The sequence below is a fragment of the Mixophyes fleayi genome, chromosome 5 (genome assembly GCF_038048845.1).
Source record: "Mixophyes fleayi isolate aMixFle1 chromosome 5, aMixFle1.hap1, whole genome shotgun sequence".
In the NCBI taxonomy this organism is placed as follows: Eukaryota; Metazoa; Chordata; class Amphibia; order Anura; family Limnodynastidae; genus Mixophyes; species Mixophyes fleayi.
This window is the reverse complement of record NC_134406.1, coordinates 8,214,288-8,238,721: the sequence shown is the minus strand read 5'-3', so window position 1 is coordinate 8,238,721 and position 24,434 is coordinate 8,214,288. Positions and strand designations below refer to the sequence as shown.

At 42.5% G+C, this 24,434-nt stretch overlaps 1 protein-coding gene across 8 annotated transcripts in view; it reads right to left on the bottom strand.

Moving 5' to 3' along the window:
- Positions 1 to 24,434, bottom strand: part of PTK2 (protein tyrosine kinase 2) — a 145,335-nt gene that overhangs the window by 95,142 nt on the left and 25,759 nt on the right. For 4 of the 8 annotated variants that reach the window (XM_075211668.1, XM_075211665.1, XM_075211660.1 and 1 more), the window contains one exon: positions 16,809 to 16,835. Coding sequence is in view for 5 of the 8 variants with exons in the window: in XM_075211665.1 (XP_075067766.1) it covers positions 16,809 to 16,835 (27 nt within the window). In the remaining 3 variants the exon portion in view is untranslated. Of the gene's footprint in view, positions 1 to 9,430; positions 9,857 to 16,808; positions 16,836 to 24,434 lie in introns of those variants that run through there. The other 4 variants (XM_075211662.1, XM_075211663.1, XM_075211664.1 and 1 more) reach the window with 2 other exon arrangements.

Sequence of the window (24,434 nt, the reverse complement as noted above, 5' to 3'; positions counted from 1 at the left end):
CTCAGCAGCTTCGGACACCACCGATTACCCTCTTCTCCGGCACATCAGTCACTTCATTAGTCGTATTATCAGTTCTATCTTATTCTCCAGTACCATGCGGACAACATACGAATCAACCTCACTCTGACGTTTCCCTGTGTCTTCTATCTTGTCCACAATGAACAACAGTCTCACTACTACGTCCTCTACATGCTCCAACACTACCTAAAGCTCAGCATGCCCAAAACAGATATCATTTTCCATCATCCCTGAATCACCACCTTCACTTAAATCGCCCTCACCATGAATAACACAACAATTTCCTAATTAACTCTTCCAGCTGCTTTATTCGTCCCATCCAATCCCTCTCAGTCACTTTCTAAATATTGCTAGAATACAAACTAAAGATACAAACAAAATACTTACCCAATCTCATCTTTCACTTCAATCACTGTAACTTCCTCCTATCTGGTGTCCACCTCACCCATTTGTCCCAGCTTCAGTCACCACTTTATATCAACTGCACAAATCCCTACACTGGATCCTCGTACCCACCAGAATTATATTTAGATCACTGTCCTTCACTGATAAAGCCTTAAACATTACCATCACTTCACTCCTCCCAAACCTCATCTCAAAATACTCTCCCTTGTGCCTTCTTAGATATACTTTCACCACCTACAAAACTTCTCCCCTGCCTCTACACCTATGGAATACCCCAATACCTGACCAGGCTCTCCTCCAGCCTTCAGAGATTAAAGTGCTCTCTGGAGACCCATCTCTTATTACAGCGCATACTACTACCCACTATCCTACTTCCACCAGTATATCCTCATATGTACACTACTCCCACCCCAAGCATTCACACCGATACACCCTCCCACCTACCCTACTCCCACCTATACTACTCACACTAATGCACCCTAACACCAACCCTACTCCCACCTACATTATTCCCACTGGTACATCCTCACAGCTATACTACTCCCACTGGTACACTCCCACCTACCCTACACCCATCTATACTACTCACATTGGTACACTGTCACTACAAACACATCTTCACTCGGAGCCCTCTTACTTCTAGATTGTAAGCTGTCACAATCAAGGCCCTGCCCACACTTTGTTTTGTGCATTTATTTTGCCACCCTTTCATATCCCTATGCTATGTACATTGTTTTCCCCAGTGTCTTGTCGCCTTACAAATCAATGACTATTATAGAAGAGTAAAAGGGAACTTACAAGTGGGGACACCATTACCCTGCCCAGTAAGACTCTCAGGCCAGTGTTATCCTAGGTAGACTATACACTACCAATTTGTTTTGTTTTTAAAATACCAGCCCCTTCCCCATATGGCAGAGCCACAGGGGTCATATAGCGCCCAAGAAACTCACCCATGCCTCTATGGACAACAATCATTTCTCCAGGGTTCGGAACCCTAGAGAACTTTAAGTGAATGTTCTGCTTAGTGCCAACGTATCGATAGTGCTGAACGGATACAGAGCCCTCATCCACCTGGTCGGCTCTTAGACTTCGAGACAACGTGATGCACCTCTACTTTTGGGATACCGTGGCAAGTTACACCTTGTATATTCTTGAGGGACAATTGACTCCACAATTAAGCAAGAGGCAAATTAAAGATGCCAGTAAATCACATATTTGACATTTTTAAGTTCACTATTGGAATCCGACGCAGTACCCGATGATTCGATTACAATAAACAAAGACTAGTTTACAGCATAACAAGGCACGGTGGCCCAATAACTAGCATTTCTGCCTCACAGCGCCGGGGTCAAGAGTTCGATTCCGGACCAGGGCCGCATCTTTGTGAAGTTTGTATGTTCTCCCCGTGTGGGCTTCGGTTACCTCCGGTTTTCTCCCACACTCTAAACACATACCAGTAGGTTAACTGGCTGCAGACAAGATTAACCCTAGTCTGTGTATGCGTTAGGATGTAGACTGTAAGCTCCATTGGGGCAGGGACTGATGTGAACGATAAATATTCTCTGTACAGCGCTGCGGAATTGGTGGTACTATGTAAATAAATGATAATGTAACAAAGGGGTATCTGAACTGCTACATTTATTTTTTTATTAACATGTTACAAGTAGCTAAACCAAAACTGCACTGCACTGATCCCAGCGAATGTTTGAGCTATAAGCACAGTTATTAAATAATCCTCCAGGAGGAGAGAGCAGGACGTGTAGCCCTAGCGAAGGTCCGCTCACCCCTCCCCACTCCAGGGCTCTGGGTCAGAAGTTGAAGTGTAGCATCACAAAGGGTCATTGATCCGTTGCCATGAGAATGGGGATTTGTGAATGCAGAGTGCCGGAAGGCCGCAGCATCATTACTTATACAGCAATAATCACCGTAATCCTTTCTGACAAGGGCACAGCAGCAAAATGGCACGGCCCGGCAATCTGCCGAGCATAAATGATAAACAGACAAGGACCCAGTGCAGGATAGGAGCGTTCGCTTTCGTTAATGTCATAACATGTGAAGATGTCATGAGGAATATGGCGTGTGTAATGCTGCCAGACAGATACACAGTGAGCTGTCCCCCCATAAATAATGAATGTACAGATGCTGTAAGTTGCATAGTCCCAGCCCAGCTATATGAGCCACATTAATATTTGATGCCATCAGCAACTTCCCACTCTGGGGTTATTTTGACAACAGAACGTAATCAGCTTAAACCACTACGGACAATCTCATATCCGCTAAGAAATGCGATACATGGCGGCAATTGAATCACTGGCAATGAAACACGAAGCCCATTAGAAGAAATAGATGAAGAAACATCTCGCTTCAGGGACAATTGACGGAACTTCTTAGTGACAGGATGAAGCCAATTCACTACCCAATAGCAAACTCATCCACATTGCCCTCTTATTACTAGCAGACCAGGAGGACGTAGCTAAATGTCACTGCTACCACAGCCTAGGGCACCAAGAAGGGCTAAAATAACCTCTGGTGCCCCTATTCTTACACAAATCACTAATTGCAGCAAATGGAGGGCGGAAAAAAAAAAGGCCCATTCAAACCAATATCGGATCAATGCTCGTCCCACTAGACCGACCAGAGGGCAGCTCGTCCACTAGATCGGCCGGCTTTAGATTAGGCAGATACAGCTGCAAGTGCTTGGAATGAGCAACCTGATCTATTGGAGTATGGGCACCTTTAAAGTTAAAGACAACAATTCAATGCTTTCAGCTGCTTAATGAGCCAAGCCTGTGTTTTTTAGTTTGGTGTCCAATTTACATAGTTTTAGTCTTTGCAAATCAACCCTTTTCTCTGCACTATTCACAAAACATCCTCTGGCAGCCTTAGTTCTGCTCACAAGATTTATTTACACCTCTCCAACCCTCGCCCCCCCCCCCCCTCCTGCATAATTAATGTAACATCCTCAGCTTCCACAAACTGCCAAAACATGCACTAGGGCAATGGAGGCGGCGTGAGGCTGTTCTGCTTATATGTGTGTGCAGGTTCTTAGGATAAGATACTATGGATGTTACTGTAGTAAGAGCCAGGTGCAGCTGAAGCAAGAGGCAAAATGGAGAGGGAGAGAGGGAGAGAGGGAGAGAGGGAGAGAGGGAGAGAGGGAGAGAGGGAGAGAGGGAGAGAGGGAGAGAGGGAGAGAGGGAGAGAGGGAGAGAGGGAGAGAGGGAGAGAGGGAGAGAGGGAGAGAGGGAGAGAGGGAGAGAGGGAGAGAGGGAGAGAGGGAGAGAGGGAGAGAGGGAGAGAGGGAGAGAGGTGTAATACCGCTATACAATATAGTGTAATACCGCTATACAATATAGTGTAATACCGCTATACAATATAGTGTAATACCGCTATACAATATAGTGTAATACCGCTATACAATATTACACTACTTGCCAGAGAAATAAGGTTTTCAGTAAAATCTAAGATTTTATTATGCAAAGCTTTAGCCATTTATGTCTGCTGGATGATTTAACATATTTGGTATTCGATTTTATCAACCAGTCCTCAAACCCTGAAAGAAATCCAGCAAGACAATGGCGGAGACTTGTGTATACACCTGATTTATCTCCGAGTTATAGGCCGAGAAACACACAGGGTAGGGGGGAGGGCTATACACATACTATGGCAACAGACAGCCCGGACTGGAATGTTTAGAGAAAGTAATATGTCCCATTGTTTACGTATATAAAATAAGCTTCTTTTTCCAGCCACAGAACTGTTCCACATTGACCAAAACTGGTGGTGTCAAGCCTCAAATACAGATATTGTAAGAGCTCATCAGTGTAGGACAGAATATTTGGCTTGCGATGTGTAAAGCAACATCAATTGGGAAAATTGCAGAAGGAAGAAATTTTGCTCTTCACAATATAGTGTGTGTTTGTAGTGTCTGTAACTAGGGTTTAATTAAATAACAGCCGCTATGCTGGACCAGTACATCACAACTGAAACACGGTGCCCGAAAAACCGCTGCGAGATTAGAGCGCTGGAGAAGAACACAGAGACCAGAGAGAATTAATGAGCAGCAGAGCAGTGCTGGGAATGAGAAAGAGAAGAGCGGACACCAGTTCAGCTGGTAATCACAGGAAAAGGGCAGCTGTAATCCAAAAACAGAGGGATCATTTCAAGACCGTATCCTCTCTGGAAGTGGAAATGTCAGCAGTGCGTACATGGGGCTCTATAATCTACAATGCAGACAGCTTCTGTGGCATCGGGTACCTGCAGACTAGGTCTGGACTAATGGTACAAATGCTAAAATGAGGAATTGGTGCATTACTAGTCACCAACCGGCAGGTCACACAATACATAGATCTGTTGTACCAGCAATACGAGGAGAATCAATGTACCAGACACGGCAGAGCGGAGAGCAGACTTCTTCCTTACAGCTGATAGAACGCAGCAGTCACATGACTCAGACGATCTCACCAGACGTGGGGTTAGTGGGAACAATAGGCAATTGCCCTAGTTTCACCGCAGGCTGCTAACTGGGAAGGGAGGGGGAGAATTTTCTGTAGTATTTAACATTAAACACAGAGCAACTTACTCTGTAAAAGCAGATTCAGGTAATAGATCTAAAATAAAAGTAAAAAAACAATTTGGAGGGGAAAAAAAATAAAAATAAATAAAAAGGTTAAAATTTGTTTTCTTTTAATGCTATAAAAATAAAATGTGAACACACTTTACCAGAGATATCGTTACATGGATTTGTTTTAATTATGGAAGCGATTAAACCAAGTGTGATAACCTTTATTCATTGATAATGATACCATTCTGTAATGATCATATGGATTATTCTATTGAATGAACAGTTTGTGTTGGAAGATAAGAATCGCTCTTCCATTATACGGTTGTCTGTAATCGCTCTGTAGCTTGAGCCCTGTTAATGAACAGTGCAGCGAACATGTATCATCATCATCATCATTTATTTATATAGCGCCACCGATTCCACAGCGCTGTACAGAGAACTCACTCACATCCGTCCCTGCCCCATTGGAGCTTACAGTCTAAATTCCCCAATATACACACACTAGGGTCAATTTGATAGCAGCCAATTAACCTACCAGTATGTTTTTGGAGTGTGGGAGGAAATCGGAGCACCCGGAGGAAACCCACATAATACGGAAATGTTATCCCCCAATCGTCAAGATCATGTTTTCAGCATTTTCTGGTCTAGAAACAGGTAAAATAATCCCCGATAGTCGCACAAACTAAATGGTCATCTTTACATCATATTTAAACGCAGTGGTTCGCTCTGTCAGCGTGTAGGACAGTGACTGGGGAAACACTTTCACCCGATACAGTGCTGAAGAGAGGGCTAGGTGTGACAGGGAAGCAGCGTTTCCCGATTCACATCATCATTTATTTATATAGCGTCAGCAAATTCCATAGCGCTTTACAATTGGAAACAAACATTAATAAGACAATACTGGGTAATACATACAGAGGGGTAAGAGAACCCTGCTCGCAAGCTTACAATCTATGGGATTCACTTTCTTGTTACCCCGATTAGACCTGTCAATTTAGAACACTGAGGTTTCAAAGTCAGAAAATAGCAGCATACTGCTTTAAAAAGAACTTATCCATACAAATAAATACCCCCCTCCCAATAACAGTACTTCATAATCACCTATACACTATGCAGCTCAGCCCTCAGCTCACTCTTCTCAGCCTGCAAATAAATCATTTCACGGGTCTATAGTCCAGTGATTTCATACACGTCTTCCACAATAAGATCCCTACAGAATTATACACATCAGTGTTTGCAGACGTAGCAGAAAGTTCTGCAAACACAACCAGGTCTCTCCTCCTCCTCCATTCAGCCGGAGCTTTCCAATAGCAATAAGTGGCATGGAACATTTCATCGTTTACACCACCCGGCTCAACTACTGCTGGATATAGATATTATCAAGGAAATGTCCCCAAGATGGGAGTAACTCTAAACAATAGTGTTGTTATAAATGTACACAATATATTTTAAACTTACAAACGTGAGTCTGAGCACTTGAGCTGTATAACAAGTGGACTCTGTCCATTGAACGGGTACAGATGGACAAATTGCTCCAGTGAGAATAGGCGGCTCTTGCCAATGGACGGGCGAGGGGTACAGAAGCAGAGGTCATTGATGCTACACAGAATGGAGCGTTGCCAACCCACCACCATTACCATAGAGTCTATACGGTTTTATTTCACAAGATGATCTCTTAGTACTGTTTTTATGTCAGAACATTCTGTAGTACCGATGCTGCGCAGAGAACCAGATCATGCAATTATACAGTTGTTAGACTCCAGTTCACTGGGGGGTAAAAACAACTACCCCGCTGATCACGGCAGGATGAAAGCAGCATATAGAGGCTGGATTGCATCTGCCCTCCTAGGCGTGTTGAGAGAAAATGAGGTTGGACGGGATCTGAGCGAACAGAACAAACATCTCCTGAGCAGCTCAAACAAATCCTCCTTTCGACCAGGATCCAAAACAAGCAATCGCGGCAGAATCTCCCCAGAAACTGGCGCACGTGTTAACCCCTACGGACCACTGACCCTCTATATGGATATTACTGTGGAGATACAACTGGGTAATTCACAAACATCACAGTCTGTCAGGGTGCGGGGAAAAAAAATTAAATTTAACTTTGACTTGATCTATTTTTGGCTGTCTGGTCATTGGGGTTTGGCATGAAAATCAGTAAATGACCTCATTTCAATACTAGCCGTGCCCAAACTCTAAGCAATGGCCACTGTGACATCACAAAACTTGTACCATTGAGAGAGAGAAATAATAAAAAAATAAATCTTATCAGCCACATTCAAAACGATTTCCGATATATCTTCAGCTCTGATTAGCTCCTGAAACTTTTATATACAGTATATTAATGAATGTATTTATGCAATGTATACTTTAGTGGCCCATAAACCATAACTACCCAGCAAGAGGGGGCTACAGCACACTGACCTGCGCAGTCCAGAGATCCATCTTGCCGGGTGTAAGCGCCCTCATTACGCACGCTATTTATAATGCGTTTATAGGCTTCTAATTATTTCAGTGCTTAATTAAAAGCAAGGAGTAGTCTCTGTCATTAGGCAGAACTGCAGACGCTCATTATTCCTAGTTCACACCAGGCGTAGATTTCACAAGTCGCAGGAGAGAGACCGTACTGTATCACTCAAGACACAGGAGACCCCACTTACCTGGATATGAACCCACTTTACCCCAAACAACACTAATGTCAGACCACGGCCAACCTGCAAGGTCATGTGACTGCCGTCAGCCACGTTCCTGCCCACTGACCGAGGAAAGAGAAGATTGAAGAATAAAGAATAGAAGATTGTGTTACTTCTTTACGGGACCGGGTGTGTCAGGTCTTCCGGTTACCTCGGGGGCAGCAACTGAAATGGCATCATTCTCACCCCTCAAACGCGTGTGTGTATATGACAACAAAAACAAATATTAACACTCGTTATTAGATCTACCAACTGAATGGCAATCACTAATATACAATTCTGCAGCAAGAACGTTTCCCATAAAATAGCAGCCATATATGTTATGTAACTGCCCCAAAACCAGCTGTCTGATCCCTCTATCCACACCCCACAACTGGATGAATCACTGGGTCTGAAAATACTTCAAACTTTATCTTCTCATTATCATCATGAAAGTAAAGTGTTATTGTGAAACCGTATTTCCCAGTGTATATAATATATATTGGTATGGAAGCTGCTACACTGTATCCAGCCAAAAGACTAATGAAACCTCTGCAGCCGTTACTGACTTGTCAGACAATTTTATAACATCTGCACCTTGTTTTACTCCACAAGAACTATTCTAATATATAATGCACCTTTGACTTTAGAGAATGAGGAGTCAGCTTATCACATCAGAGACAACACAAACTGCTTTATCTGGTCAGATCCCAACAAGGAGGGCAGCAGCCATTGTTTAACCATTACACGCCCGACATCTAACTTTCTGCAACAGGAGTGGGACGGACAGGTTGCTGGGAACAGAAGCTCGCAGTGGAAGAGACGCAGAACATTCCTAAAATGCGGATCAGGTGCAGCTTATCTATCCGGTTCCTTCTTCACTAAATATCCAACATAATAAATACACAAAGGGTCCGAACAGCGGATACACACACCAGAACCGTGTGTGTATATACACATTAATAATACACACTTATAGTGGAATATTTTATATTATGGTAATGACAGCAGGTTTCCACCAGGTCTTTCATTGTACCCCACAAATTAGCCTTCACATCCTAATTACATATCCTGTATAATTACACTGGCTGGTTTAATCTAAAGACGGAGTGTAAAGAGTATCAGACATCCAGTATAAATCCAGGTCACAGTAACCCTCACACACTGGTTCCCAACACAACGACTGTTACAATCACGTATGAGAAGTATAAGTAACACCCACATTGTATCAACCACCTTATACCAAGTAACGTGTGACATCAATGTATCCCTGAATACTATATGCAGTGCCAATGAGTTCACATGTGTCATTACACGGGTGGCCGGCCACACAGCGCCGATAAATCGCGGATTTCTAATATGCTGACAGCTGTCTATCCTGTGTCTAATTTCTCTTGTCCTTTGTTACTCTTTACGGTGACAGAAACAGGATCTCCCATAGGACAGAACAGAGGTTGTGTACTGCACACTAAAGGGTTAATGCTGTGACACCCCTCCCCGCCATGTAACCCCTTCCAGCCAAGTCCACGGATTAACCCTTCATTACCAAACACTTATGCGAGAAGAGGCTTTAGATCCAGCAAAGGGTTAACAAGCTGACATTTCCTGAAGCAAATTAGGATTTATTTCCACATTTCCAGAAGCTGCAGGTGTGAGAAAATAATACATAAAAATAATAATCAGGATATCCACATGCCACGTTAATTAGCTCCGCACAAACTGCTGACACAAGGACAGGGAGGATATAATTACTGTCTGGATGGGTAAATACCTTTAGCCCAGCATATCGGGAAAGGACTACAGCCGCTCTTCTCCATATAGATGACAGCACCTGTCTGTTCTGGGCCTAGCCGGCCTGCCAGTTCCATCAACATGCACACAGCGGAGGAGGTGGGGGGAGATGTCAAGCCAGCAGCCAGGATACAATGTCCCAATTCAGCGCTCGGGGGCTGGGAGCAGTACTGGAGAGAAGACTAACCTCCGCTGCATTGCTGTGTAGGCAGGAACAGCACCGGGAAGGATCCTGATCTGCCACAGCCTGGATGTAGGACATTAAGATCACCTTCCTATTACACAATCTGCTCATTCCTCAGCAGTCGCACTCACACCATCCTTATTCCTGGGCGAAGTGGCTGAAGACAGGCAGTAACGTGACTGTGGGTGCCTGTGACTCCTGTCTCCATTCACTCAGGGAGAGAGGCAGAGGGAGGGAGAGGGGGAGGAGTGTGTGTGCTAGGAATTTGCATACACCTTGTTAATATGCTAATCTCACTGTATCCTGCAGACTGTGTGTGTGGCTGTGACTCCTGTCTCCATTCAGCCAGGAAGAGGGGGAGGAGTTTGTGTGAGGCCATTTGCATACACCTTGTTAATATGCTAATCTCACTTTATCCTGCAGACTGTTTACCACATTGCAAACTTGTCTCCGGATTACAAGTCAGGAAGCTCCGATTACAGAGGAGAGGATCCCGCAGCATCATTCATACACTGCGAAGCGCAGGTAGCACAGAGAACAAGCACAGTGACAAATAAACATTTCATTTATCACAACTAAATTGTAATAAAACACTAACACTTCTACACAGGGGGGTTCTGGGTTACATTAAACGCACAATAAAATATGGCTAAAAAGGATGCGCTTTATACATGTATAGTGGCCTATGCATATCATCATCGTCTATTTATATAGCGCCAACATATTCCGTAGCTCTGTACAGTTGGGAACAAACACAGTAATAAAACAATACTGGGTAATACAGACAGAGAGGTAAGAGGACCCCGCTCACAACCTTACACTATATAATCATATGTCATTTTTCCAAATTATCTTAAAAAAAGAGTCAGACAAAAATAGGGAGAAACAAAAAAGCATCATCAATAAACACAATTATTGTCACTTTACCAGTGTTCCTATAAGTTTGCTGATGATCTTACAGAAAAAACACACTACAGCCAAATATCTCGTTGTGAGAGCGTTGAGTATTTATTCACTACGGTCAGTAGATATTAAAGTTTTGAAGGCTATAAATACTTATTTACATTTAATTAAATTCATATACTCATCATGATTTGCAATTTCATTTTTAATCTTAAACCATTACTGCTGCAGAGAATATGATCGCGGCTTTGTGGATGGTGTTTTAAATAAATAAAATAGTGAATTAAATCTAAAACCAACCAACAACAACAGAGCTGGTGTCTCCTGCGAGGGTCTTTTGTAAAGAAACGAGGAGGGTGGGGGGTGTCTAAGTTCAGCTGATACCGATCAGATGAACTCTCCCGCTCACAACATGGATTAGTAACCACTTTAAAATGTTGTGTAAATTTGTAAAATACAATGAAGTTCTGTGGCATGGTCATTATACCCTTCATTGCCAAGGGCAGATATACCCCATGTCCACCAGGGGGCGAGTCCCACGTACCTTCAGAGGTTCGTTATTAAACACTTTCCAAACTTTTATTTGGTAGATATAAGGAAAACCATGAATTTTTTTTTATCCTGCTATTGTGCCACCTGCTGGAAACTACTGTGTACTACAGTCTTGAGTTTATAAAGGTAAGTGACCCCTAAGAAGACGCAGAATGATTTTTTTAAGGGTCTTAAATGATGTTCCCTTTTGGCCTAATCCTAGAATTCCAACACATTTATGCATTTCAGATTCAAATATTGCAAACTAGTAAAACTTGCCTTATCATATTCAAGTTTTAGGAAACACTTGTTTGTATAATCCCAATTTGGTCGTTTTGGTAAGGTAGACTGATAAACATGGAACCACTAAATGGGGAAATTCAAATCGGCGCAAAGGCATCTCCAGAAGGTCCACGGAGACACATTGTGATGATGTTTTGCCAGAAATCTACACTAATGTTTTTCTATCACCCCACAGAGGTGATGTGCCAGGAAACTAGATGTGAATTTAATCTGCCCTGGGGAGATTTAATACATGGACATCGTTTATATGCTCCTAATGTCAGACTTGATTACGCTAATATTTGCTTGCGCCTGCTAGGGTGTGCGCATTGATGAGAGTAATCCAGTACTATTTGCTTGCACGATGAGCATGGCGGGTCCCGGAACTGAATAGCTCACCTGGCATTAGACGCGTATAATTGCAAAGCTTGAATAGGCCCCTAAAAGTCTACACACCTCTGTTGTTCATATGATTGGCAGTATAATCCTGCAGATCATCCCCAAACACGGGATAATCGCACAAAACCTGTTCTATACACAATGAGACTTTTGTTTGAAAAAGTCAAGAAGCCAATTGTCTGAACAACATTATTATCCCAACCATCCCAGGACTGATAAACGGCCTCAGAACCTGGAGAGAGAATAGGACAGAGTCGCTGTTTTACCCTCCGACCTCGGTCACAAAAGTCTTTCGTATGGATTTGTAGTTGGCTGAAGACATGCAGAGATTTTATAGATGGATGGAGACACATACAACCTATAAGGGACCATCAAACAGAAGTAAAAGAATTCTCCAATCTAGTTGTAGGGGGACGATTCAGCAGACACAACAGAATTCTGATTATAAATACACGTCTATAGTAGAAGGAAGCAGCTGGTGGATCGTACCAACCAGCTACCGCACGGGGACGATTCTCTCCGCTGGATAACGTTCTGTAGTGATGTGCGCTAGATGTATACCGAGAAATACCATGTGTCATACAGCTATACTCCTAATACCACACATCATCCTCTGTCAGAAGCAAAGTTTTGTTTGCATCTACGATAGAACGTCTCAAGAACAACACCAGGAGGCGAAACCTCCAGGTATAAGAAGTCCCACGTTACACAACGTGGCAGCCCCTTCACATAAGCTGCAGGTATGCTAAACATCCTCCTTAAACAGCAGCATGTGTCTTGTACATACGTAGCAGAAAATTATGCTGAAACAATACACATAATAAGCTTTGGAGTCTCAGAACAATACGTTTGTATCACTAAGGTGATTGTCTGATACTCTCGCAGAGCCCAGTGTTGCAGCTCTCCCCGATTTCAGTTCTCGGACAGATATTTAGGGGCATCCATCGACTTTGCAATATAAATCTCACAATAATGGCGCCCAGTGACATGTACTCTCCTTCACGTTCTGTAACTTGGCACAAGAAAGGGGGGTGGGAATTCTAAAAATCCAGCAGCACAGTATAACGGCGGGGTCAATTTTCAAATAGCCAAACTTAAAAGTATATAAAAATCGCATACATTTAAAGGCTGCGACTACTTTCCATTCAAGTTTATAGATGCAACAAACGTGTCCATATGAGAATAAATCTTTCATATATAAATGTAATGCTGGGTACACACCTATGCAACCTTACTGCAACAATGTTACCACCGACAAAGTCCCGATGAGCAGCAGATTCATGTGTACACACCTACACGATTTACTGTCACCTCTGTGATCTTCGTCTCTCATAACCATCTGCTGGAAAGATGGTGACTCTGTACAGACTACAGATATCTGTCTACGCTGCAGGTCCTGAGTGCGTGCACACTGCCATATTTTATGATACCGTTCCATAAAACCAAATCAACAAAAACGATGTGTGGTACGATAAAACATGATAGTGACACTAATGTGATATCTGACTACACAGCCGTGAATGGTGTGATCTGCACATATTTACATAGGTGTGTACCCAGCTTAAGGGTCACCCTGTCATGAATCCAATCAGAGGCCTTAGAGATCCCCTGACTGCCACCATGTCCCTCACATCAGCACCATGGTCATCTGTTAATGCCACATTGTGTGTATGTACAATCATTAGAGTGCTTGTTAGGGACAAATATGTACCCTCTGGGACTGAAAGACCGATATATCTATTATATGGGCGGCACGGTGGCTCAGTAGTTAGCACTTCTGCCTCACAGCACTGGGGTCATGAGTTGTTCAATTCCCAACCATGGCCTTATATGTGAGTTTGTATGTTCTCCCTGTGTTTGCGTGGGTTTCCTCCAGGTGCTCCGGTTTCCTCCCACACTCCAAAAACATACTGATAGGTTAATTGGCTACTATCAAATTGACCCTAGTCTCTCTCTCTGTCTGTCTGTGTCTGTCTGTGTGTCTGTCTGTCTGTATTAGGGAATTTAGACTGTAAGCCCCAATGGGACAGGGGCCGATGTGAATGAGTGCTCTGTACAGCGCTGCGGAATTAGTGGTGCTATATAAATAACTGATGATGATGATTCTCTACTGCTAGCCGGGAAGTTGTGTTGTCAATCACAAGAAATCCAGCACAAGCATCAAAAACCAAGAAAAAGCCGCAAACACTGTAGAACTATAGCAGAGTTAAAAAATAAAGAAAACATAAATAAAGTAAGAAATCTGCACGGCGTTATCACAGCCTCTGTCTTATTCCAGCAGACGCGGACAATCCGGTTTGCTCAGCAGCCTGGAGTCTGTAGAAGTTACCTGGCAGAGAGGGAAATAATCGTTCCTTTGTCTGAGACATGTTCTGTACAAATGTTCACGTTTAAAGGCTCCGGACTCGCTGCCACTTGGACAAACAGACTTTTGTTTTAGAGCTAAAGTGCAGAAAATCACTTCAATGAATGGGCAATACTACCAGACCACCGACTGATCAGATGTATTGATCCATTATGAATGATCGTTTGGCCCTTGGTGGCGACGGTGATATTTCACAGGTACATTTGGTGTTGCAAATTAGCACTAAAATAATGTAAAAATTAAATAAATCATTCCAGAAATAATTCAATTGCAGCAAATCCTTCCAGCTTTCACCATCACTGGAACGACTAATCTGCCGTCTGCATAATGTGTCCAGGCCGACAGGTAGAGATCAGACTGATCAGTAACTACTCTCTGCATGTTACAATTTATCCATCTCTGCGATAACAGATGAACATCTTTAGAAAAGGTTTAATACCTTGTATGAAGCACTAATACTAATGTCTATATATCCCGGGGCAGCAAAGTATCGTTCAGCTGCCTCCAAGATTACTTTTAATAAATTGAGGCAATAAGGAAGTTTAACAGATCATCCCTATCACCGTAGGGGAATTAGCAACTCTCGTGTATGGGAGCTCCCATGTTGTGGTCAGGGATAAAGGGTATTAAGTGGTCAGTAATGTCCCTTTATTGTGTATTATAAATACAGACAATAGAAAATCCAACAATAAACAGCATACAGTTAAAAATGCGGTTTTATTTCTGACCAGTGAGTAAAGCTGCAAAGACACAAGATATTGAGCCATCCGATTGGTCCTCCCAGACTAGGTGATGTTGGTTTATAGTCAGAGCTGGACTGTATATAATAACCTTCTCTGGACACTGATAAGAAGCCCACGCAAGATAAGAATAGATTAAGAAGGTGAAGCACGTAGAGTAAAATGCTCAGAAATGTCAGTTCATGTTAATGTACAGATCCTGTAAGTCCCTATAAGTCCTATAAATCACTCAGCAACAGATAAAGAGAGAAAGATAGGAGTATCGCCAGTACCTAACTTATGACCGTAGATCTGGTGCATATGATCTTTCCTACCTATAAAAATAAAATTAAAAAAACAAAACAAAAAACAAAGCTTCAATATGCTGAAAGATCCATCTTTACATTCCCTCAATTTCGGAACACTCAGAAAACAAATCAGAGGTTGCTCGCCGCACACTGCCATATTTCTGTCAAACTCAGTGCCACACTCCCAGTCACTGACTTGAGCCGACAGCACAGAAAAGCTGCTCTGTTGACACCAATGCATGATGCAGCACATTTTTTTTATATACAATTTTTACAGATTCATTCCACGGACTCCTGGGTGTACATGTATTAACCTCCAATTCTAGCAAATCACTGATATTTGGCGACATTGCCAGCAAAATTTAAAACAGCAGTGTGTTTAAAGGCAAAACCTGCCGTTTTACATTTTGCTGGCAAAGTCGCTAAACATCAGCAATTTGTAAGTATTTAAGGTTAATACATTTACCCCCTGCTATTAGCACCTAAACAAAAGCATCAGAGAACTACATTTTTAAACATAAGGGGTCACTGTAAATAAGGCATTTCAGAGCTACAAGGTAGCAAAACACAAAACAAAATTACCTTTCCCTCCCCAAAGCAATGGAAGCTGTGAAACGTTTTGCTGGGGGTGTGGCCACACGGACCAATAAGAAGCTGCTATCACACAGCAGAAAGCTTCTTATTGGTCCGCTCACTCACCAATCTCAGACACCCTTTGAGAATGGTGATGGATATATATATATATATATATATATATATATATATATATATATATATATATATATATATATATATATATATATATATATATATATATATATATATATATAGAGAGAGAGAGAGACAGACATCTGAGCGGGAGAATTTCTTTACACCACAAGAGCCTTTCCCAAAAATCATCATGAAGAGCGCCACCGAAAACATCAAACAAATCCTGTTTCTATACATATTTAAAATGATCATTAGGATGAGAGCCGACATATTGGTTGATATTAAATTTCCTCCGACTTCAATGGACCAGTCAGCCTAGAGATGCAGTTATTATAACAAGTTATACAATGCTTCTATTCCAGCTGTATGTATGAGCTTCATGTATCTAATCACGTGGTGTCACAATGAAGTCAAATTTGCAGTAAAAATTATATTTTTTTTATGCCAAGATGTCTGATTCATAAGGAAAGTAAGTTAAATAAAGGAGTAAGATTTCTCCTGGACAAACCATATCACAATGCAAGGGGTGCAAATTAGTTTATTATTTTGCACATAAGATAAATATTGGCTGTTATTTCATGTATCACACACAGCTTTGACAGCTTTATTTTTACACTGAAATGTAAAGTTGATCTAGGACATGTCCTACCCAAACTACAAACCTGCCATCACATTTTATATTTACCTCCCCCTCCAATGCAACATGGTTTTGCCCAGGTGCAAAGTTACCTTTTTTTTTTAAGCTTTACTTCCGTTAATGAATCAGGCCCCATGAGTCTAATTACCCCCTCCCCCCAACACCAAACACACCCCCTCCCCCCTTTCTCCTACTTCTGCCCTTCTAGCGCTGTTGCAATAGGAAATAAGATTTATATAAACAATCTGCAATTGTCATGTATGTTACTAACGTCATGCTCAGTTACACTGTGATGAGGTACAGGGAACGTGACACTCACCTGGACAGAATGACAGCCTCGAAATATCTGCAACAGAGAAAGAGAACGTTATCAGTAAGGAGCACGAAGGATGAGACACGTTCTGTATATACTGGGGGTTATCTGAGATAAACCCACTACCGGACATTACCGACACAGACACTAGTTATGTAACATTATAATTGCTAAATTTTAATTTGTATTCTTTACTATGTTGCAGGACTTTACCTAACTTCTATAAGGGTGTAATAATCTCGCCAAGTAAAGCGCTATAGTTTTTGTCTGTCACATGATCTCATCACCTCTTCCTAGGCGGATGATATCCGGCTGGGGTGCAGGGGAGGGCACAACGCAACTTAGGGAACTCTGCCTCCAGAACAGGAGTTCTACCTTCTATTTCTTCCAGAACTCTAATATAGTCCATTTCCCATTAATATCTGGCAATATTAAATGCATAGAGTCATAACATTAAAGAATTATATTAGACTATTTAATATGTGCCTCATGCCTCCGTTCACCCAACCAAATCGCTGCCTCTAATGCAGGTACATAACCGTTGCATTACAAATGGATTTCTTACAAGACGTCTATCCAGAACCAGTCATAAAATACGGTTTTACTTCAATATACAAGACGGCTCCTGTTCCATCGTGTTGGTCCTTTCACCACGTATAACCTCATACCTCCATTATATTATCTGTGCAGAGACCTTCTGGCTACAAGTTACTGTACGCACAGAATATATGCAACCAGGACTCACAGCACTGGGATGGGTAAGAAAGGGTTAAACGATGTCTCTGATCAATAACGCACAGCGTGCGCTGTAATGATCAGCTTGATGGCTGAACGGCAAAGCTCAGCGCTGGGCACGGTTCATTTTCTATTTATCAAGGTGAATAGCTGCAGATTGCAATCAGAGATAATGGGCAGCAATGGCAGGATCTTAAGTGTTATAAATTCAGATAAAAGGTAAAACGGAAAAAAAAGACCACAGGGCGGCGAGATTACACGCGGACATATGTAACAATGACTGTACCCCCAACTTGTTAGTGGTGTACCCCACATGCCCATCTGTACAATAAACTTTCCACCATTATTTTTATTGGCAAATTGCGGATGTTGGTAAAGGCCTGGTGGAAAAATAAATGAATATAAAAAATAAACTTCATGTACAACTATTACTCTGCAGCCCCATGAACATTACTGCCCTATGCACATACCTAGTTGGCCACAGGGAACACACAGCCCAAAGTAGCACAATACAAATGTGTGATGTCGGCCACAGATCGCTGCTATTGGTCTGTGCATAGAGGTCATTGTACAATCGCACTAAGAAGCTCCAGCGTGTGGCCAAACTGGACTCTGTGTCCGTGTGCGGCCAGAAATATTTATCACCCAAATGTCTAGAGAACAGTCTGTAGCCAATCAGGTGAGTGTTCACAGCAGCACAAAGTATTTCATGACTGATCTTGAGTAAGGCAGTGACCTGTCCACTCGTGCGATCATGCAGGTCAGGACAGGGCTGCATGTGACAGGGGCAGTGACATGATGTGAGGAGGGGAATGGAGGCAGTAGGAAGCCACAGACTGAGAACTATATAGTGGAAGGAGCAGGGTCCCCAGCAGCACATAGTATAACAGGAGGAGATGAGTGATGTGTTAGTGAGGACAGGGGTGCATGTGACAGGGGCAGTGACATGATGTGAGGAGGGGAATGGAGGTAGTAGGAAGCCACAGACTGAGAACTATATAGTGGAAGGAGCAGGGTCCCCAGCAGCACATAGTATAACAGGAGGAGATGAGTGATGTGTTAGTGAGGACAGGGGTGCATGTGACAGGGGCAGTGACATGATGTGAGGAGGGGAATGGAGGTAGTAGGAAGCCACAGACTGAGAACTATATAGTGGAAGGAGCAGGGTCCCCAGCAGCACATAGTATATCAGGAGATGAGTGATGTGTTAGTGAGGACAGGGGTGCATGTGACAGGGGCAGTGACATGATGTGAGGAGGGGAATGGAGGCAGTAGGAAGCCACAGACTGAGAACTATAAAGTGGAAGGAGCAGGGTCACCCATTACGTTCATCTCACTACAAGATGGAATGAGCCGGTAAAATGACCCAACACACTTCCAAGAACTGAGATCCCCCATTTAGAGTAGTTACCAGGGTCCAAAGGATTCTACGCAGTCCCAGGCAGAGACCTAAAATAGGGATCGTGGGTGGGGGTAGGATTTGGGCACACTATTAGTAAATTGTAAAGCCCCGGCATTGACATCTGATTGAGAATTCAGTAACTAGAATCCCACTGAAAGAATAAGGACATGAAAGAGACTGGTTCACCCCAAGCTGTGTGTGGACTATATGTGAATACACAACAACATGACCGATTCCCCAGCCGTAACTCTGTGCCGGGACTAAAGGTAAAAGGTAAATGGGCACAAAGACACAATTCCTCCTAACAAGAGCAGAATCAGAGAACAACAGCCCATTGGGGGGGGGGGGGGGGGGGGGGTGGTACTGAACGGACACAAAGGAACAACTACCTGACTTCTCAATAGAAACCCTGGTATCCTTTGTCGTAATTCACACCAGAGTCCGTTAATTAAGAATTACATTTCCAGCCAAATAATAGACCAGTCCAAGCTCTGATCCATTGATCATAGATGTGTCTGACACACTCCCAGGTCTGTAAAATACACCATAATGACACAACTAATATAATATCTGTAACCGGTGACAAGCAATGGAGACTATGTATCACAAATATTACTGGGTTTAAAACTCCCTAAAACAAACATTGCACATATAAGTATCACAAGTCTACTCTGACATAGTATTGGGAGTCAGTAGGGAGTAGGTGTACGAAATAACAGCAGTCGCTACAATGTAACATTGCTTCTCCGTCACACACTAATATATATATATATATATATATATATATATATATATATATATATATATATATATATATATATATATATATATATATATATATACACACATACACACACACACATACATACACACACTTTACAGCTCATTCACAACCATAGAAGCATCTGTCAGAACATGTTCTTCATTGGAGTTTAGATGGATACAATGTAGCAATGGGTATATTACCCAACCAACCCCACGAATGTGGCACTATGACCAGTATATCCTCTACCCACTGCCTGCCCCATACACAGGGTATATCCGGTCCTAGGTCTCTTACCATAGGGGGGCCTTTCCATGTACTGTCTTTTCTTAAGGAATATCTCCAGCAAAGCTCTGTTACTTCGGCTTCTGTCCTCCAGATCCGGATGCTTAGCCGGCATTTAGAACCGTTCAGAATTCCCCGGGAAGACGAAGGGACTGTGTGTACTGAGGACACTTCCTGAGCTACAACCACAAATACGGCTTTTGTTCCATCTCAGACACGCACAAAAGGCATCGTCTGTCGGACTTGGTCGGATCACTTTGCAGTGGCAGATGGGGGGGGGGGTGTATTTCAGAGGGGGTCTCGTCACTATAAATCTTGAATGGGACGCTACCCCCTGCCCTGGGTGTGAAGTGCACCTTTTCTTTTCATTTTCTATGGTCGGGTTTATTGGTTTGTCAGGGGTAACAGACATTTACAAGATGCACTTTCACACTGACAGATCCATCTGTGCTCTGCAGCGTATCAGAAATACAATCTAATACGGGACACAGCCGACATTTATCCGGACACGGCTAACGGACGGCCGCTATAAATATCTAGAGCCCATGGAAAGGAAGACTTGGCACAGACACGCAACTGTATCAGCAATATCAAATAAAACCATATTGCAGAAAACAGATACCAGTCAGTAGGAATGAACGTAAATTAAAACACCCAGTTCTACATGTAACTGGGCCAGTTCATATTACTCTTTATTATCCCGATCAGCTTTGTTTTAGTTCATAAACTGACAATCCAGCCAGAAGCTGGGTCTATCCCGGGGGCAATAGGACCATTATGTACCAGCTGAGACAATCATCTCCCCCCTCCTCACACACTGGTGCTCAGTAGCTTGTGACTCAGACGTATAGAACAGCGATATAATCTACCAGTGCCAGACACTCAACAACCTGATTTCCTTCTCTAAAAAAATAAATAAATCATTTAAACACCTCAATTAGGGCAAATAATACACTAGGATTTGTACTAGTGAACGGAGCATTTTACAAAGTTACAGACGCTCTGGCACTTTATAAGGGGGTCTGTATACACCAAGCAGCTGCCGGGTCTGGCCCGTTTCTCTCAGGAATACAGGATCAAAAGGTCACACCCCCCCCCCCCCCCACCACCATAACTACCACAGATTTGGGGGTTTTGGCTCCAACAGGAGTGGTAGTAGATACTTGTGGGCGGCATCCACTTGCCTTGTCCTCCGTAATAAATTTAACAAAAAGTAATAAAATATAAATTATATATATTTTTTAGATTCATTGAAAGTGGCTCAGAATTCCCAAAAAATTAAAAAGGATAAAATGCTTTCTTTTTAAATGGGATACTTTACTTCACTTTGTTTTTCTAGGAGTGCTCGGAAAAGCATAAACCCGCCAGTCATCTCTCCCAGAATCCTCATTCTCTGGGGCATATTCAATTACTTTTTGCGCGGCTGCGCATAAAAAGTGTCATTACGCGAGTGCAATATCACAGATTTCTGTGCGCACTGAAATCCTCAATGTTGCGATACCGGGACCCGTGCGGCCGCACGCAATCGCGCCTGCATTTAGTAATTGAATATGTCCCTCTGAATCTGTTGGTATAGGGTGGTTCTCAGCAGATTTAAAATAAATAGTAGCCACAGGCAATCACTAGGAGAACAGGTCCAGTGCTGCCCCCCCAGAGGAGAGACTAAGAAGAGCCCCCAGACCACATACTGTCTCACATACCGCTGCCCCACAAAGCTAGCTCAATCCGTAACACAAGGCACCAGCTATGGAATGGGCTTTTTCTTGCAGAATTCTGAAATATTCTGTGAAATACAATTTACACTTCACCGTACATTATGGGAAGAGAAAGCAAGTCTGTTGGGGAATATTGAGCAAGGGGTGCTTCATCTCCCCAAATGGAGACAATAAAATCACATTTTCAACTGTTATTTGGTGTATGACCTCCAAACTTTTCATCGCTTGCGTGAAGGGTCTTTCATTAGCTAAAAATATCCACCATGCCAAGTTAGACGCTGCGTTAGCAGAATAGACACAGAGGGACTGACAACTTAACAGCCTTGCCTTACAGAAATGCACTGCGTGGATTGGTCGGAATCACACAGAGGTGGGGCCAGTGATGTCACAGTAACACAAATGACTGCAATCTGAGATTTTTCTTTTTACGTTTACCAAAGTCTATAAAGATGTGGGAAAGCTTCATCTATCTGTAGCGGAGTGGGGGGAGCTACAGGGAAGTGTTAGGATAACACTAAATGTTTGAGGTTTTTTTTACTTTCATGGTTCAGATATGAAAAATTTCAATTTTGGGGTTTAGTGGTCCTTTAAATCAGCAGGAAGAGTAAAAATGAATAAATAATGAAGCGGAAGGAAAATCTCCAGCGCACACAAAGCAGCTCCTATATAAATGTCAGACTATCACATTATTACTCTGACTTGCTACAGTAAGGTCAGAGAGCACCAAGACACGAAAGCAGCAGACAGCGCAGAGAGAGAGATAAAACCAAACGTATATTATATGCTGCGTCTTCATCTCTCTCTCACACTGAGAAATCGTTATTTTACAGGCTGCAGAAGGAGCGATTCCCAATTAAGAAAGTAAGATGATTTGAGTGGATATAGGCTTCAGTGAGTCACAGGAAGGTCTCTGGAAACAGATAACACGACCATCATTTATGAATTAGGAATGGAGAGTGCTGAGGTCATAGCACAACCTCTGCATTACTGTATCCTACAGGGCCTGTGAACATTACTATGAATGCAGCTCAGCGGAGGGGGTATTAGGTGCCCGATTTATTTAAAGGGGAAACGCCTCCTATTTTGTAATGTTAGGATTGCTTTTTATATTCAGTAAAACAGTGGGCTACGGCGTTAATGGACAAAGCACTAACATATTAACGAAACCTATAGAGACCTTTTATTCACACAGTAAAATGAGCTTTAGAAAACATTCAGGGTGTTTCTGGAAACCAGGATGCTTAGGAAAAGATGCTGTAACCCATAGCAACCAACAGGACAATAGTCATTTCTAGAACTAGATAAAAAGTGTTTGTATTTCAATGGTTTCTCAGAGTCCCTGAACCCTTATTCTGGGCACCAATTTATAGTAATGATTATATATAACACGTCCTCTGTGTAAAGTCCCTGAAGTTAAAGATTGTCTCATACAAATGTTCCTCACTTTTTCTACAAATCACTTAATTAGGGAGGATATTCTAAATATCATCATCAGTTTATTTATATAGCGCCAGCAATTTCCGTAGCTCTTTACATTTGGAACACACATTAACAAAACAATACTGGGTAATACATACAGACAGAGGTAAGAGGACCCTGATCGCAAGCTTACAATCTATGGGACAATGGTTTGATACACAAGGGCACGTGCTACATCATATTGCACATTGGACCAGCTAGAATGCAAATGTTACAAAGTATTGAGTGAGCTGTGTGATCAGTGACACAGCAATGTTGGTCAGAGGGTTGCTGTCTTGTGTTAGCTGTGTAGAGGGTGGTAATAGTGGGTAACCTAGGGAGAGTAAGTGGGTGGGTTGAGGAATATTATAAGCTTGTCTGAAGAGGTGGGTTTTCAGAGAATGCTTGAAGGTTTGAAGACTAGAGGAAAGTCTTACTATGCGAGGGAGGGAATTCCACAAAGTGGGTGCAGCCTGAAAAAAGTCCTGTAACCGGGAATGGGAGGAAGTGATGAGAGTGGAAGAGAGACGCAGATCTTGTGCAGAACGGAGGTGTCTAGTTGGGAGATATTTTGAGACAAGTGAGGAGATGTATGTCAGTGTAATTTTGTTGATGGCCTTGTATGTTAGTAGAATAATTTAATATTGGATTTGTTGAAATACAGGCAACCAATGTAGAGACTGACAGAGTGGCTCCAGCAGAGGAAGAACACTTTGCAAGGAAAATCAATCTAGCCTCTGCGTGCAAATAGATTGTATGGGTGAGAGTCTGACTTTGGGAAGACCAGTAAGGAGGGAATTGCAATAGTCGTTGCGGGAGATGAGTGCATGAATTAAGGTTTTTGCAGTGTCTTGTGTGAGATATGAGCGTATTCTGGAAATATTGGTTTAATGCAATTATATTAAAAAGAGAACGTCTTCTTCTATTCAACTCAATGCTATTCCTCCACACTCATCTGCACCTATCCCTCTCAGATCTTCAAGTCCAATACTGAGACGTTACAACATTCAATTGTATTTTGCTATTTCATCAAATCATCAACCATATTAACCCTCCTCCAATAGACAGTTTGTGCGATTTATTTTATCACTTTACTAGGAGCTAGTGACAACACTGAGTACCCGCCATGGTTTAAGGTTTTGGATATAGAGGTCTGTGCCCATGGGCTTACACTCTAACAGGAGTTACAGAATGGCTGGTAGAACGACCATTGCAGACAATCACAAGCTACTTGTACCTAAACGTTACATGTGAACTGTCAGCAAAGAGAGAAG